Consider the following 17,605-nt stretch of genomic DNA (forward strand, 5'->3'; position numbering starts at 1 on the left):
AAATTTTGGTCAATGACATGAGACAAAGTATATGTGAACTGCTGTATGAAAAGTGAATTTACTCTGTAAATCTTCACCCAAATCCTAATAAAAAATAAAATAAAATAAAAAACCAGCCATTGAAAACCTTATGGAGCACAGTTCTACTCTGATACACATGGGGTCTCTATGAGTTGGAGTCGACTCAATGACTACTGGTTAATAAATGAACTAACTCCCAAATGTTCCATGAGCTTCAGGGAGACTCTGTCTCTGACAACAGAGGAGTGAAAACTAAAGGTGGACTGAAAATGGCTGAAGGCTCAACAGCTGAGCTTAGATGAAAGAAGTTTCTTTTTGTTAGTTTAGGTTGAAGCATTTTATGTCTTATGTTTCAGTTTATGCACAGGTTTCATGTTAGACCTAACATATATCCTCTCACCATCCACTAAGAAATCCTTCCTGCTTATTTTAGAAAATAAAAGCAGTTATAGGAAGGGTGGTAAAGAAAGACTATTGTTGGCTCTTACAGCACTAACTTGTAGCTGGAAACTTGAGATAACAATCACAAATTGGAAGTACACAGATGGATCTACCCCAGTGGCCCATAAATAATTCTACCTTGAGCTTGATGACTTGTTTTTCATGTGTAGCCTATTATTTTAATGCCAAATTCCAGGACATGACATTATACACACGTGAATGCATGCACACACACATGCATGCCACACCAATAAAAGCTGGAGATTCAGGAGAAGAAATGAATAGCTGGAGCCAGAAGGTTGAGGGGAAGGGTGTTTGGGGAGATGCTGTCTTAGCCCAACATGCTGTCATTTCCTTTGGAAATGGGAAAGGCAGAGAAAAAAGCATGGCATTCACTCGTGCATTCTTTCAACACATATTTACTGATGACCTGCTAGATGCTGTGCATGGTGTTATGCATTTCAGGAAAGGAGTGGGAGTCAGGAAAATCATTCAGGATGTGTAGTCATGGTCCACACCTTTTGACAGTTGTTGACCCACACATACCTCTGAGAATGCAAAAATATTCCTCTGAAGCAGGATTATTAGTTGAAGTTGGGAAAACTGATCAGACTAACAAAACACAAAACCTATTAATAAGTCATCCTTCAACCTCAACATCCACTCATGTTTGAACTTAGGCTGTTATTAGGGCAAAGTGCCACTCTCCAGGGCACAGGAGGAAACAGTGTCTGCATCAGTATGCAGACAGTGGGACCTGGTGACACAGATTTGAGCACAGGGAAAGGGAAAGGCTGATACAGCTGGACACTCTCATGAGTTTTCCCCTTTTGGAGGAGGCACCTGACAGCTCCCTTGCACTTAAAAGGCAGTAACCACCAGGCTGTTTACCAAAAACTCTCTCAGAGGTCCTACTCTATGGAGGGCATATTCTCATGACCCCTGAAAAATCTCTCTAATATATGTGGGAGAAGTGGGGATAATTTTCTGGTCTTTTCCCAGCAAAGGGGCTACAACTGGGACTGAAAATTGTTGGCAAACAATGCGATGATGATCCTGATTTTTGTAATGGAGGTTTGACCCCCTGGTCCGTCAGCCTGGTTAGTAGGCAAGTGTGTATTCTGAAATATACAACTGTGTATCTGTGAAGGTTGACTTTCACCTGGGGAAGTTTCACTGACATCCATTTGGAATTTTTATCAGTTACTATTCAATTTGAAAATAGCTGTAGTGCATGAAAATAGTGAGCTGTAGCACAACTTTCATTCAAATAATGTTAAAACAGTAATAGTAGTAATAGTGATAATAACATGAGGCACCAGGCACTGAATGGTTACCAAGCACTAGACATGTTTTACTGAATCCTTATACAACCTTGTGAGGTAGGTATTAGAAGTCGCATTTTACAGGCATGGAAACTGAGGCTCACATGTATTAAATAAGCTTCCCAAGATCCACAGCTATTAAAATTTCAGATGCAAATCTGTACGACTTTTAACCCATTCTACAAACAACAACATCAAATCCTTCCATTATAACATCAGTTGAGCTAACCTTGAGCCAGGCATGATTAAAAGTTATATTCTGTTATCAGACATGGATATCACTTGCTGAGATTATAGTCACAGAAGATTGGAAACATGCAGTTCAAGTTTGTTCTTATACAGATGAGAAGATTATTTTGAAGAAGATCAAATAATTTGCCCAAGGTCAGCCAGCTGGTTAATGGCTCAACTGAGACAAAGAACCCAGGTCTCCTGACTCCCAGTGCAGGGCTTTCCCCTCACCATGCTTCCTTAGAGTAGCTCAGGCAATCGAGACAGACATCTTCCTTCTGAAGACACAAGGCCCTCACTCCAAAAATATGAAAAAACCCCAAGTGATGTCTAGCTTGGGTTCTCACATTTGGTGTAGAATCTCCCACCTTGCATCACCATTTCTCCTGTAATCTTGTTTTCCCAACTTATATCTTGCAGAGATAAACTATGGGTTGTGGGACAGAACCCATAATCTAATAAAAATAAAAGCCTAGTAGATACCTGTCCTGTGCTATTAATCCTCTAGCCGTACACATATTTCATAATGGCCACCCCACTTATACCTTGATCTACCTATTGGATAAAAGAGAATGGGCTAAAGAAATTGGTGCCATTTTAGATTACTGGATATAAGGCACATAGGCAGCTTTGACCAAAGGAAGAGTTCTTTCTTTTCATGTTCTCTCAGAGAACCCAAGCCTCTCTGTCTTCTGGAGTCATGTTGGTTATCAGTCTGGTATTTACCAAGTACCTCCTATGCCTGACATTATGTTAGGAGCTAGGGGAACTAAAAAAGAAAAAAAGTAAGGCCTTTGCTTTTGGTATTTCCTTTGCCTGACTGTTCTGCTCCCAGATCTTTACATGGCCTGCTCCTTCTTGTCTTCTGAGTCTCAGCTCAAAGTCACCACTCATCACCCTTCCCACAGCCTTCTCTGCTACACATCCTCCCCCATGTGAATCAGTTCCCCTGACTCTCCAGTCAATCTCTGTCACATCACCTGGTTTTATTTTCTGCATAGCATCTATCACTTTCTGAAATTATTGCTTTCATTGATTTTTTTTTTTTTTTTTTTTACTTGCCATTTTCTGTCTCTGTGCACTAAGATATAAGCTCCATAAAGTTAGGGACCTTTTCTGTGTCATTCACCACCAGATGCCCAGTGTCTAGACCAGTGCGTAGATATAGAAAGTGCTCAATAGATACTTGTTGAATAAAGGAATGAATAAGCCCCCTCTCAGGAAGCAATCAATCAAGTTGTGAGGGCCAAACTTACACATTTGGACAAATTGAGAATAATCCAGAATACTATATAATTAACTTTCAAATCGTATGGTATGGACAATAAGTGATTATTGACAAGCCATAATTATATGAAAGGGGCTTGACAACACCAGAAGTGTCCCATCAACTAAAATGCTATTCAGGTTAAAATGAATAACAATTTGCAGTTTCTAGAAGAAAAAAGCTGTGGACTTCTTTTGAATATTATTTTAGAAAACCTTGTTTGCTGGAAACCATACAAGGACAGTGTTGCCTACAGTATAGAGGTTTAAAAAAAAATCAATTTACTGCCTTTAATCCTGATTGTTGGCATGTTTCCAATTCCTTTCAGTGTCTAGGGGCTTAAGACTCTGATTCTGTACACAAGCTACTTTCTGCACAAAAACCAAAACCAAACTCACTGCTGTGGAGTTGGATGCGACTCATAGTGACCCCTCCTTGGGTTTCCAAGGCGGTGTTACTACAGAAGTAGATTGCCCAAGCTTCCTTCCAAGGCACACGGGCCTGATAATCAATGGCTTAATCAGAAAAAAGTTCTGGTCCAAAGGGGGGCTCTTTCAGAGTAGTCCTTCTGCCTGTGCCACTCTTGCACAGTGATGACAACAGGCCATAATCCTGGAGGTCACTGTGTCACACTCAAGTGCATGTTGAAGGCCATGCACTGGACAGGAAGAACAGGGGCAATGAGGGAAGTCAGTAGCCTTGCAGTTCAAAATGTGGTCCTGGAACCAGCAGCTTCTGGGGCTTGTTTAAAATGTAGAATATCAGGCCCCCTCAGGCATACCGAATCACAATCACCATTTTAATAGATCCCAGGTGATAAGTACATTCACACTAAATTTTGAGAAGCAGTGCTCTCTAGGGCAGCAAAAACTAACACAAGTCCCACAACAAACAAAATCCAGAAGACTCAAGGTGAAAACCAATAGATCTACCATGAAATCTAACCAGAGTTGACATATGGCCACTGGTGTGTTCACCTTAAACTAACAGCCTGCCATCAGGTACTGCCTATTGTAGGAGAACAATTATGTTCTGCTCTCATTTAATTTTGTCCACTAATCACCCTACCTTGAGTTTTTGGGGGTTATTTATTTATTTATTTTTGGTCCCAGTTGCAGGCAGAATGGCAAGGATTCATTCCCTGGTATATCTCAGGGTAAAGGCGTTTTTTTTAGTCCTGGCTTTGCTACTTACTAGTTATGTGACCATAGCAAGTTACTTAAACTCCCTGAGCCTTTGTTACTTTATTCATAAAATGAGGAGGAAAAAAGTTATATGTATGTTTGAGGATTAATTGATAAAATGTATGTAACATACTTAGTAAAGTGCCTGGCTCAAAGTAAGTGCTTAAAAACAAACAAACAAAAAAGTAGCTGTTTGCTAATACTATTCTTTGTAACTTCCTCCATCAATCCACAGATTCAGTTTACTCTAGACTCGTTGTATCAGAGCCTAGAGATCTGAAGAGTCAAACTAAATCCTCACACATATGGTTAGGAGAGTTTACAATTTCTTCCCAGGGCCTCAGCTCACGGCACCACTGGGCACAGCTTTGGCAGCACCTTTATCAGCCCTGCTCATCTGTGAAAGTCAGAGAACAGCTGTATCCTCTAAGTGTCCCCTCTGCTTGCAGCAGAGCCTTGTATGTAGCAGGCACTCAGCAAAAATTTGTTGAATAAATGGATGAATTATTTCAAGAAAACAGTTCTATGTCATAATTATTCTACCACTTGAGTGCTACCTTCTTTGTTGTGAATGTGCATGTACGGAACTTTTAGAGCTGGTTGGCAATCCTAAGTTTGTAAAATATAAAGTGTTATAGAAACTTCAGTTATTAGTTTCTGTTGGATTTCTGTAAGTATGTGACCTTAACTTCATCAGATTTTATGTCATGTGCACAATTATGCATGTCAACCTATGGACCCAGTAGCCCTAAATATGCATCACATGTTGCTGATCAGCACCCACAGATGAGGATCAGAAGCTGATAGAAGATCCAATCATTATTTTTGGTTCAGCTATAAGTCTGGAGAGAGGGTCCAAAGGAATCTATTTTGGGCTATATCGCCTCAAAAAACAAATAGGTAGAAATGGGAAATATAGCATCCCGTGTGGAGCAGCCGCAAAGGTGGGTTTCTCTCTCCCTCTCTCCCTCTCTCTCTCTCTCTCTCTCTTTTTTTCAATCTCTTATTTGACTTATGGATACTCAGAGAGCTAAGGGCCATCTTAAGGGAAAAACTCACAGCTTCTGTCTTGAAAGAAGAGAAAATCATTCTAATCAGTTTTCCCCATGGAAAATAAGCAACTGGCTGGGGAGGGGGTGGGGAAAGTAGATTATGAACCAGAAGATGCAGTGGAAAGAATGAGCTTGTTTATTGCAATTGGTCAGCCCAGATAACCCCACTGATGTGAACCAAAAGCAAGGGCAAGAAAAGGTGATGGGAAAGGTCAGATCTCAAGGAACAATGGAAGTGGTATTGGAAAGGAAGGGAAAAAAGACTCAAGGAAATCCACTCCTGAATAGAGTATTAAAAAAAGAGAAAGGAAATGCATTGAGCTTAGTGTGTCAGGTGGAGGATTAAAATTAAGCCACTGGAAGTTCTTATTTGAAAAAGGTTCAATTTTTCTCAGTCACTTCTCTAGCATCTACAGATCTATAGTTCTGTGCTGGTTTCTGAAATAAGAACAAAATAGAAGATTCACTCCTACAGCAAGCAATAGATGCTACTGACATGCCGGGTATTGTGTGAGAGAAGAAGACTCAAAGATGAATAAGAAACGTTTATACATCCTTTCCTCACTTACTGACATGGTTAGCTTTCAGAGACCAGGTTATTATGCAAAAATTGGTGCTATGTGAAAATAAAGGATGACCACATCTGTACATAACTGTCAAATTACATCATTACATAAATGCTAAACTACCGAGACTCATGACCTAACCAAGTTGACACATAACTGTAACCATCACAGCCAGTGTTGTTCTTACCTTGCACCTTGGTGTTTGGTACTGGCAGGCATACATTGTTAATGCACAAAATCATAGAACAGTAAATTTTTTACTATTGTTGTAAATATGAAACAACAGATAATGAGGTAGCCAACAAGTGAGGTGTAGGTGTATTGTTTTGTACTTCCTCCCAGACATTTTATAGGTAACAGCTCTCTGTAGATGTAATAGTGTATTTTGTTGTATTCATTTAACTTCATACATTTGCATTTGAGATTGTGTGCATGTTTCAGGAAATATTTTTCAATCTTTTAGAATAGCTTCTTCATAGAGTGGCATGCTGGCTTTGGGAAAACAGTACAAAAGTTTGCAAATAAACATCAAAGTTCCTTCCCCATATCTCTAACTTTGGAGCAGGTGGTCTCCAACTTACAACGTGTTCAAGTTATGACAGGCCACAACACATTTATGACTGCTCATTTTTTTTTTATTTGTGTATTTTTATTTATGTATGCATGTGTTAAAATACATCTATAAGTTCATATGTAACATTTCCAACCACAAAAGATAAATAAGTGTAGGATTTATAAAGATACTGATAATAAAAGGCAATAATAAAACTAAAAAAGAGAGGTATTTGACTTATGTCAGAACCAATTTACAATGGAGTCATCAGAATAGAACCCTGTCATAAGTTGGGGACTATTTGCATATGTACACACATATTTATACATACAGAGAGAGATGGAGAGGGGACATGCTAGAAGATATGTATATATATTTATATGTATACATATCTATATGTATAATATATGTAATATATTTAATATATATTGCTTTTTAAACAGACAAGATTTGCAACTTGCTTTGCTCACTTCCAAACAGCTAGGACTGGAACATCTCTAGATGGATACACAATAAACTGGTAGCTATGGTTGCCTCTGGGGAGTGGAATTGGGTTACTAGGAAATAAGAGTGGGAAGAAGATTTACTTTTCATTTTAGTCTGTTTTATACATTTTGAATTTTAGAAATAAATAAACTTTTTAAATCAAGAAAATAAGAGAAAATGGTAAGTGCCATCAAGTGTATTCTTGTGGGAGATAGTCACACAGGGAAATGACAGTATAGGGAGATGTGAATAATGTTGGAAAAGGAATACATCTGAAAAGCTATAAGAACATAAAATACCAGCAAGAAACTCTGCATGGAGAGTCAAAGAAGACGTTGTGGAAGTTTTGAGCTGGATCTTGAAGAGTAGGACAGAGATGGTCAAAATGGAGGTAGAATTGAGACAAGAGGGAAAAGGCTCAATGCCTTCTTCCTGACCAGTGGGAACCTTGCTTTTGCACCCAGAGTCATAGCTGGACACAGGTCTCATTTAATTGCAAACTGCAATATATAGAGCTAAAGAGAGCAAGGCAAAAACACAAGCAAGAAACAGAAATGATAGCTAGAAAGATGAACTTGTTGATCTAAAGGGTCGAGAGAGAGAAGGAGATCCTCCCAGGTATTAGGCAATGAAACAGACATCATGGGAAAATAGAGAGTTCCAAGTGGAGGGCAAGAGAGGGACCCAAGTAAAAATTTCTGAGCCAGACAGAGTAGCTGTGAGACCTTAGAAAGTAAATGAGTGACCTTGGACTGGGATGGGGAGTGAGTCTCTGGGGCTGTGTCTTATCTGGAAGAATATGTAAGAATGTTTTACTTACAGCAAATCTACTGTTGTCATCAGGGTAGAGGGTCTATGTGATAGGGAGTGGTTGGTGATGCAGTAGTTTGAGAAGTCATGGGTTGTGTAGGTTGAACCTATAAATATTTATTACCTTGTATGGCAAAACAGATTTCGCAGATGTGGTTAAGTTAAGGATTTCTAGATAGAAAGATTATCCTGCATTATCTGGGTGGGTCCAATGTAATCAAAGTGATCCTTATAAGAGGAATACAAGAGGAAAATCAGGGTCAGAGTCAGAGGAAAGACCATGTGATAACGAAGTCAGAAATTGGAATGACACACTTTGAAGATGGAAGATGGGGCACAAGCCAAGGAATACAGACGGCCTCCAAAAGTTGAAAAAGGCAAGGAGATTCTCCCCTAGAGCTTCCAGAAGCACCTGGCCCTGATAACACTTTGACCTTAGCCCAGTGAAACGTATTTCAGACTCCAGAACTGTAAGTAAAAAAAAAAAAAAATTGTGCTATTTTAGGCCATCAATTTTGTGGTAACCTGTTACAGCAGCAATAGGAGACTAGTAATGACATTGAGTTGTGCTGTCCATGCTAAGAAGGCAGAAAGGAATTAGTTAAGGGCTTCAAGCTGAAGAGTAATGTCATTAAACTGCAATTAAAAAGATAACAGATGGCAAAATGTAGAATGGACTTGAGTGGTAGGAAACTGAAGAAAAGGAGATACATGAGGAAGCTGTTTGAATAGTTACTATGAGAGCTGGACTATAAATTAATACAACCTTGAAGACTTGGAGAGGAGGCAACATCTGTTAAAGAAATATCACATGGTGAAGAAAAAACATTATAAATGGTTGAATATGGATGATAGAGTACAGCGTCAAGAAGGACTCCACACTTTATATTTTGACCTATCAATGTAGTTGGTTTATTTACAAGTGGAAATAGAAAAGAGAAATAAGGTGCTGATCATTGATGGGCCTGTAGACAGAGTATCTTTATCCAGAGAGGGATACTAAACATTCAAGGGAAAAGGAAGTTTTCAACCTCAGGAAAAAGGGGAGGATTGGGTAGGTTTAGGCAGATGTAGAAGAGAATCATCCAGCAACAGTGAAGAGAAGAGCACAGAGCACAAAATCATGAAAAATGACAAGAATTTAAATGATTTCTTCAGAGTAATAAGGGAAAAAGAGAATTACATAGAAAGGCCACATGTTATGTAGATATCTGGACAAAACCGCATCAGAGACACCAAGGGAAGAGAGATTTTTGAAGGTGGATATGGTCAAGAGGGCCAAATTCTTCAGCTGAGATAGATGGAATGGTCACAGAAAAGTTACCAGTGACCTCTGATTAAGAAGCTCTTCATTTCCTTTTCCAGAGCTATTTCTGTGAGTGAAGGGATTGAAAGCAATAATTTGAAGAGTGACATGGAGTTGATGAAGTAGAGAGAAAAAGTATAAATTACTCTTTCAAGAAATTTGATGGTGAAATGTTGAAATGAAACAGTGGTAAAAAGAAGTAGCATTTCTTTAAAAAGATTATTTATTTGGAAAGTGTAAGGTCAGGAAAGGGTGGATTTAGTGGCTAAAGAAGTTGTAAAGATTAAAAAGAAGGATAAAATGAATGAGTGATGTCTAAAAGGAAGCAGGGCAAGATGGGGACCTGTGCACTGGGGGAGAGGTTAACCTGAAGAGAAGAAAATCTACTTCATTTTCTGAGGCATGAGGGCAAAGGACAATGAAGGAGAATATAAATTTAGAAGTGGGAAGACATTGGAAATTTCATTTCTGATATTTGCTCAGTAAAAAAAAAATCAATCTTTGACAATGAAAAATAGAAACATATTTTCATAGGCTTAAGTCAGACTTACCTAGAGACAGGTACCCCTAAATATTGGCATTATCAAACCACATAGAGGTAGTATGACAAATGAATGCATATTGAATGGAAGCTTGCCTTCTGAAGATCCAGCCAAAAATGTCACTCTCTGAGTGTTAATCAGTGCAGCAGAATGAAAGCATGTCACATGTCTCTCATAAAACCCACACAGGAAGTCACCACAGTCAGAGGTCTTTTACTATCACTGTAACCACCACACCATCAAGAACAAAAACAAAGACCATGGACTGAGTGCTTACCATGTGCCTAGCTCTGTGTTAGGCTCCAAGAATTTAAAACTAAATAAGGCATGAACTCATGCGATTTTGTAGAGAGAAGAAGAGAATCTTTATTCAAATGCCTAATTTGAGGAAGCTTCCCACATAAACGGGGATTCTTAAGAATTCATAAACTGTCAGATCTGGAAAGCACCCAAAACCAAACCAAACTCACTACCATTGAGTCAATTCCGACCTATAGTGACCCCCACTGGGTTTCTGAGTCTGTAAATCTTTATGGAAGTAGAATGCCCCAATCTTCCTTCCACAGAGTGGATGGTGGGTTTGAACCCCCAACCCTCTGATTAGTAGTCAAATTCCTTATCTACTACACCACCAGGGTATTATACATGAGGTACAGATAGTTCATTGACTAAACCACAATCACTTGGCTGATATCAGATTCCCCACCTTTAAGTCCTGTGCTCTTCTCATTTTATTTCACCCTTGATAAATCTCTTTCCCTATTCAGTCCACAAACAATTTTAAGTATCTGGTTGTAGATGCAGAAATAAAGAACAGAGAAAGCCATCTTTCCAGTGGATGAGTTTTAATGACAGGCAACAACATTGTAATCAGAAGACTTGAGTCTTAAAAAGTGTCATTGTGTGTCATGTAAAGTATAGTGCACGCAGCACATTCATTGGCACAAGTGTGTAGAATCTCATTCTGTACTAATCCTCCCACAGTGCAGAAAAGCAGAAAAATGTCTTCCTTAGTCCTATGCACTTATATTTCATAACCAGTGACATGCCCTCATATAGGCTTTTGAAATATCCATCTAGGCAGGAGAAAAATACTTAAGAATAAAATCCAGACCAAACAATAAAACAGATAAACCTTATGTCTCAGAGGTAAAACTCAGGAGTGGTAGTGATAGACATGGAAGATTGAGAAGCATCAAAGAAGAAACACACAAACATGTTTGAATATATTTGAAGATTACAAATAAGTCAACCCATTAATGAATCTGGTGGCACAGTGGTTAAACTCTCGGCTGCTATCCAAAAGATCAGAGTGTTGAACAACAACAACAAAAAAAAAAATCATATTTTTGAGAACTAAAGGCAATAGTTGGACTTTGACAAAACTAGCTTCTGAGTGGCAAGAGAGGTTTGAGATCAAGGAGGGTAGGACATAGTGCCAAGGACATGGGCAAATTTCCCTTTTGGGCTCAACATTTGCCCTCAGGAATACAGTGATGGCTTGAGAGAAAAAAAGAAAGAAAGAAAGAGGTAGAACCAGGAGCTCTGGGTGAGTTCACACCCTTATACCCCAAAAATCCCAGACTCTGGTAATCCTTGAAACTCTGCCATAGAAACAGAGGATTCATAGCTTTAATTCAATCCCTATGCTCTGGCATGGAAACATAAGACAGCTTTGCCAGCTGGAACTGATCTTATCTACATTTGCTTACATTACACTCCTTTCTTGGCAAAAGGGAATCAGAACAATTTTCAATCCTGGAATTTGAAGGGATATCAAAAGCCTGTGGTCATATCTTTGGGTTTAAAAGAATCAAGTCTTGGTGGAAATACCTACAGCAGCTACAGCCCAGATCCAAGGTTTTTGCTTCTTCTGGAGGAGATGTCTAGCCAGAAAAGAGGCTATCATGTCTATCCCTTTCATGACCATTGGGACATATCAGTCCCAGTTGTATTCTTTTGCCTCTCTGGTTTCTTGGGAAGTGTCCTGCTTATAGTATGTGTTGGTTTCTGGCAGGGACATTATAACTGTTTAGATCTGAAGAAAGATTCATTGGTACAAAATCACCATGTTTAAAGGTTACTGTATGAGGTAGCATATCCTGGAGGTGCGGTTGCACAAAATTTTGTGTCTTTTGGCTCTTATACAGTGAGATAAACCTTGTTAAGTATACTTTCAGTTTCCTGTGTGTTACTTGTAAGTCATGGTTTTCATGATGATTTAATTTTTAAATGAATAACTTATTTTCAGGTGCAATGAATTATAAGAACATGTTGTAGCATCCTTGATGTACTGTATGTACATTTCTTGTAATCATTGAGGACTTCTCCTCTGGTTTACAAGCTGTAATAGTTCTTTTGTGATTAAAAAAAAATTAACTGTAGTAGTAATTTTCACACAACACCAACTCCTTTTGTAGTTTCCATATACACACAATGCAGGAAATAAAAAATTTCTCTTCTTGTGTATTCTCATACTGGTGTGGAGGTATGGTATTGCATTATGCTGGTTTTGCAGAACACAGAATTTTTTTTCTGAAAAAAAGTGTTTTGTTTTAGAAATTTACTCTTTGAAGGATGAAGACATTCTTGATTATTTCTTTTCTCTATCCAAGAATGAGGATGGATCTGAGGAGGAGAGTGATGAAGATGCCTCAGACAAGCATGTGGAATTTGAAGCTCATTTTGATGGTAACAACAATGACATTGACATGGCATCAGATGATGCCAGAAGAAAAAGCAGATGATGATGCTCATCATGAAAGTGAGGAAAATGAAGGTAAATGGTGTGAAGATATCTCTTACTTTGAAAATATAATGAACTTGTTTCAGTAGTATACCAAAATTTGCCCAGACTTGATCCATGAAGACACAGAAGTAGATTACTTTTTGTCTGTATTTATGGAAAAGATTTTGGAAATACAAAGGACCAAATGAATTTTTATGTGACCTAGCAGTTCACATCACAATATAGAGGGCAGGAGATTAGAATGCCAAGTGAAAACTGGCAGCCTATCACTGCAGAGGAGATAAAGACATTCGTTGCTGTGCATGTACTGCTGTATATACACATCTTACTGGAGCTCAGACATTATTGGTCCAGCGACCCTTTCTTGGAAGTCACCTCTGTTGCAGAACTCATGACTAAAACAAGATTCAAGAGACTGACCAAGAACATACACTACAATGACAATTCAACAGCCATGTGCAGAGAAGAACCTGGCTACAACTAGCTTCACAAATTGCATCCAATTATCAATCCTCTCAGTAGCCACCTGAAAGAAGTGTATGTGTCCTCAAGTGTCATGGCAATTGATGAAAGCATGATGCCATTCAAGGGTCATTCATCAATAAAAAATAATACAAACCAATGAAGCCCATCAAGCACAAGTTTGGTGCTCAGCTAACTCACAAACTGGTTTTGTAAGTCAGTTTGATATCCATTCAGGAAAAAAGTTGTAGATAGTGACTCACATCTTATCCTCAATCAGAATGTTATACTTAAGCTACATCATTCACGCACCCATTCTCATAGGCTCATTGCCTTTGACAGTTTTTTCCCTCCTATCACTTGATGAAAAGCATGAACCAAAGGGGATTGTATGCTGTTGGCACGGTGTGAGCAAACAGAAAGGGGCTACCAGATATGATGAAGAGGAAAGACAAATTACAGTGGGGAGAATTTCTGTTTCATACTGAAGGATGTGCCTCCACAGTGAAGTGGCAGGACAATAAAGTTGTGTCAGTTTCATCAAGGTTCCACAATCCAAAGGACATCACTAGTGTCAAAAGAAAAGAACAAAGACAGTTTCTTCTCAGTAATCCTTTGCCCAAAAGCAGTTACAGAATACAACACAATTATGGGAAGAGTGGACTGTTCTCACCAGAGGTGTGAAAGGCACACAAAGGTGCTCTCTCAAATGAAGGCATTGATTGCTATATTTCTTTATTGAGCTTGGCATTGTGAACAGTTTACAATGTAGAACTGTAACAGTGGGGGCAGATGTGATCAACATTCCTTCAGGTTCACTCTCATTAAGCAGCTTACGGTGGACTGGGAAATCAAAGGAAGAGGAAGACCCTCCTTTCTTGTAAAGAACCAGCCTGGAGTAAGCAAGGTGCCAAATGGCATGGCTCCAACCAGTTGTTAAGCATTTACCTGTCAAGGGATCTAGAAAGTGATGCCAAAAATGCAACACTAAGAAGAAGGAGATAAATATTGTGCAAACACTGCAGGGTGCCTTTATGTGTTACCTCATATTTTCAAAAGTTCCACACAATAAAATAATATCAAGTTACAATGACTTTTTTTCCCCATGCCTCAACCCACTTAACCTACCATCACAGTCTAGTTGGACATATGTGTCCTATATAATATATCTCAAAATCCATCATACCTAACAAAAAAGTTAAAAACACTCATTGATTCAGCATGCATTCCATTAGCAATGGAATTAGCAATATATATATATATATATATATATATATATATATATATACAAAAAAAAAATGTTTACAAACTAAAAATGATTCAGTCATGAAAAGGCTATGCTACCATCTTGAGCAGGACAAAACAATGTGTATGGCACTCAGAGAACCAAGAGCCTCCCAACCACTGAGTGCCTCTGTTACAGCACTGCTGACAGCCAAAGACGCTCAGTCTCAAGGGAGACCCTGATTGTTGATTCTTAAGATGACCCATTTTTTGAGTTTTCATTGTGCTGATTTCATCACTTGCCCTTTAACAATTCACATGTGCACAACCTGGCCTCATTAGAAAGCTATGAGGATTAGACCAGGAGAAGAAGTTCCATGAATGACAATTCTAAACCAGTCTTTGCTGATCAGAACACAAATTTACCAATTAGTACACTTGCTAGACTAGAAGATGAAGTCAAAAGGCTTGAATAATTCCAATTCCTTATACTCATTTCAACTAAATACTAACTTGCCGTCAAGGCAGTGGACAAGGATTTATTTGTGAGGCTCTTTATTAGAGCTATAATTTTGGTCAATGGAGGTGTATTGAAAACACAGATCATTCAGAAAAAAAAAAGCCTAAACAGGGGACAGGATGAAGTAAGCAGGAGTTTAGTATGCAGTTACTGTAAGGGGATGCCAGGGAGTGCAGGTTGGGATTCAGGGACATTACAGCAGTCTCCTCCTCTTCCACTTCTCCTTAAGTGCAGTCTAAGACTGTCCTCATTTGGATAACAGAATGGATGGTGGCTAGTCCTCTTTCAGATGATTGCCTGTATGATAACTGTCACTGTGGTCATATAGCTTTGACCCCATCAAAAATTACTCCTACATAGTAGCATCACTAGGAGCTCTGGTGGTGTAGTGCCTAAGGCATTTGACTGCTAACCAGAAGGTTGGCAGTTCAAACCCACCAGCCACTCCTTGGAAGGAAGGTTGGGCAATCTACTTCTGTAGTGATACCGCCTCGGAAACCCAAGGAGGGGTCGCTATGAGTTGGGTCTGACTTGACGGCACATAACAACAACAGTGGCATCACTAGGGTTGGTGGTACTCAGTGAAGTGGGGGGAGGTACATCCTCTTGCATCAGACCATATAGAATCCTTTAGTAATGTTGATTATCAATTTTATTATAGAATAGGTGATAAATTTAGTTGTAAATTGCTTAAATGTAGTATTTCTTAGGTTACACGAATACTAACAGAAAAATTGTTCTGTAAAATCTACATTGAACTATGTCATTATTAGTTACAACATTATTAGTGACTGAGTGGAAGCCTTTTTTATTTTTCTCCTTCTTTTCCTTTAATTATTACTTCATTCCCCAGATAGGTTCACAAATACTACTTACCACAATATTGTAGCTAAAACACCAGAAAATTTGACAAAATCAGTGACTATAAAAACCCTGGAAGCAATGAAAACAACAGTGTGCTTGTACCACATGCAGACAAAGCCGCATGATTCAAAGTGTCATTGTAATTGGGTAATAATGACAGCTCAGATTAGAGCACCTCAGAAGGTTCAAAAAGTAAGTTAGCATAAGGTTTTAGCCTTGTAAGCATACTGATATGTGTAAGCTGTACTTATGAAAAATGTTTATGTTGTTATAACTAACAACAAAGTATTATAACTAACAACAAAGTTACGGGATATTTTTATAAAAAGGAATAGATTTCTGCTGAAACACTGCACAAATATTTTATAGACAGTCATTTCAGTGTCACCCCTTCTGACAGTGTCAGCTGGTGCTGTCTGCAACCCCCACACCCCACTAGAGATGTTACTGCCCCAACATACCTGTTTTGAGATTTGGCTATAGTATCCAAACCTTAGAAATGTCAAGGATGAGCACAAAGCTTCGAAGTAGCATGTAAAGTAGTCCTTCTATAAATGTGGTCCTATGACTAGTACATGGGGGTTAGTGCTTCCATGAGGAGCAGAACTTGCCAAAGAGCCTGCCACTCACCTTTGCTGATGTCTTCATATTCCAGCCAGAGTCGCCGCTGGACCTGCTTGTTTGGGTACCAGATAGAGCAGGACTCCTCAAAGCCATAGATAGCTTCCTGGATGTAATGGTTCCCAAACTGGTCCAACAAGGCCACAAAATCCCCACGAGAGGTAGCCCCATCCAGGGAGTGCAGAGCATTGCTGAGGGCTGTGGAGAAACATCACCCAAGAAGAAGAGTGGGTATCTGGATTTCTAGTCAATTCAGGCCCAATGTGGAAGACCCTACGTGTTCCGAAACAATTTTAGAGAGATGGAACTATTCAGTGAATGTTTCCATTTAGCTCAATTAGATGTTTTAATTCCTAAATGAATATCTTATCAAGACAATTGGTTGTTCTGTTAACTTTGTACAAGTCAAACAGAATATTGCCAATCTCCCCCCATTAAGTCAATGTCTTTTTTTCAAATCTCAGGTCATGACATTAAATCAATTCAGTGAGCTCAAATAATAGCATTTGAAAAACACAATGGAAAAGAATAGCATAGTCTAAAATAGAAACACAGATATAAGCAGAGAATATCTCACATGGTAAAATGAAGTATCACTTTATAAAGCTTCTGTTGTGTATATGTGGGTGGGTGTGTATGTACAAGGTCATGGTGTTAAATAAATTCTAACTGGGCTGTGCCCAAAAAAGTTTGCAAAATATTGCCTTCAAACATCAGAAATGGGTAAGGGAAAGATAAAGAAAGAAGAAAGGTAAGAAAATTCACTAAGAAACTGCTTATATTTTATCTCAGAAAATCAACAGTAAAGACTAGGAAATGGCAAATGGAGGAAACAGTCTGCCTCCTTACCCTTCACATCCATGAAGTCTCCTGGGGTTTGCTTTCTGTTTTAAGAGAAATATACTCATTCAAAAGATAGCGTATGATAAACTTCCCAAAGCAATTACTTCTGTAGCTTTCCTCAGTTATATAAAGCTCTCATTGTACACACCTGTGTCCTATTACTGCAAAGCAGAGCCTGGTATAGGTGCAAGAGTCCAAGCTTCATAGAATGCAGAGGCTGCATCACCTGTGACACCATTCTGTGACTTTGAAAGACGTCAGGTTGCTAACCCTTGATGTGCCAGCCTCTGAGTATGTGGATGGGGTAGAGTCTCTATTGCCATGTGTTCCCACAATGAAGAGCTAGTTCTTTCTAGGTGTTTTGTGAACGACTGGAGTTTACTACCATAAGGTCCTATGCCCATTCCTTCTTGCCAAGAGTCTTTAGCATTTTTTTTTTTTATTATTAGGATTTGGGTGAAGATTTACAGAGTAAATTCACTTTTCATGCAGCAGTTCACATATACTTTGTCTCATGTCATTGACCAAAATTTACAAT

The 17,605-nt window shown here is 38.8% G+C and overlaps 1 protein-coding gene across 1 annotated transcript in view; it reads right to left on the reverse strand.

Annotated features, from left to right (window-relative positions):
• The window catches only part of ASTN1 (astrotactin 1), a 500,284-nt gene that overhangs the window by 104,881 nt on the left and 377,798 nt on the right, over positions 1-17,605 (reverse strand). Inside the window, exon 16 of the mRNA XM_007937608.2 lies at positions 16,234-16,422. Within this exon, the coding sequence (XP_007935799.1) occupies positions 16,234-16,422 (189 nt within the window). The remainder of the gene's footprint in view (positions 1-16,233; positions 16,423-17,605) is intronic.

The sequence above is a fragment of the Orycteropus afer genome, unplaced genomic scaffold, assembly GCF_000298275.1.
Source record: "Orycteropus afer afer isolate SDZICR_OR568_19922 unplaced genomic scaffold, OryAfe1.0 scaffold00043, whole genome shotgun sequence".
Classification (NCBI taxonomy): Eukaryota; Metazoa; Chordata; class Mammalia; order Tubulidentata; family Orycteropodidae; genus Orycteropus; species Orycteropus afer.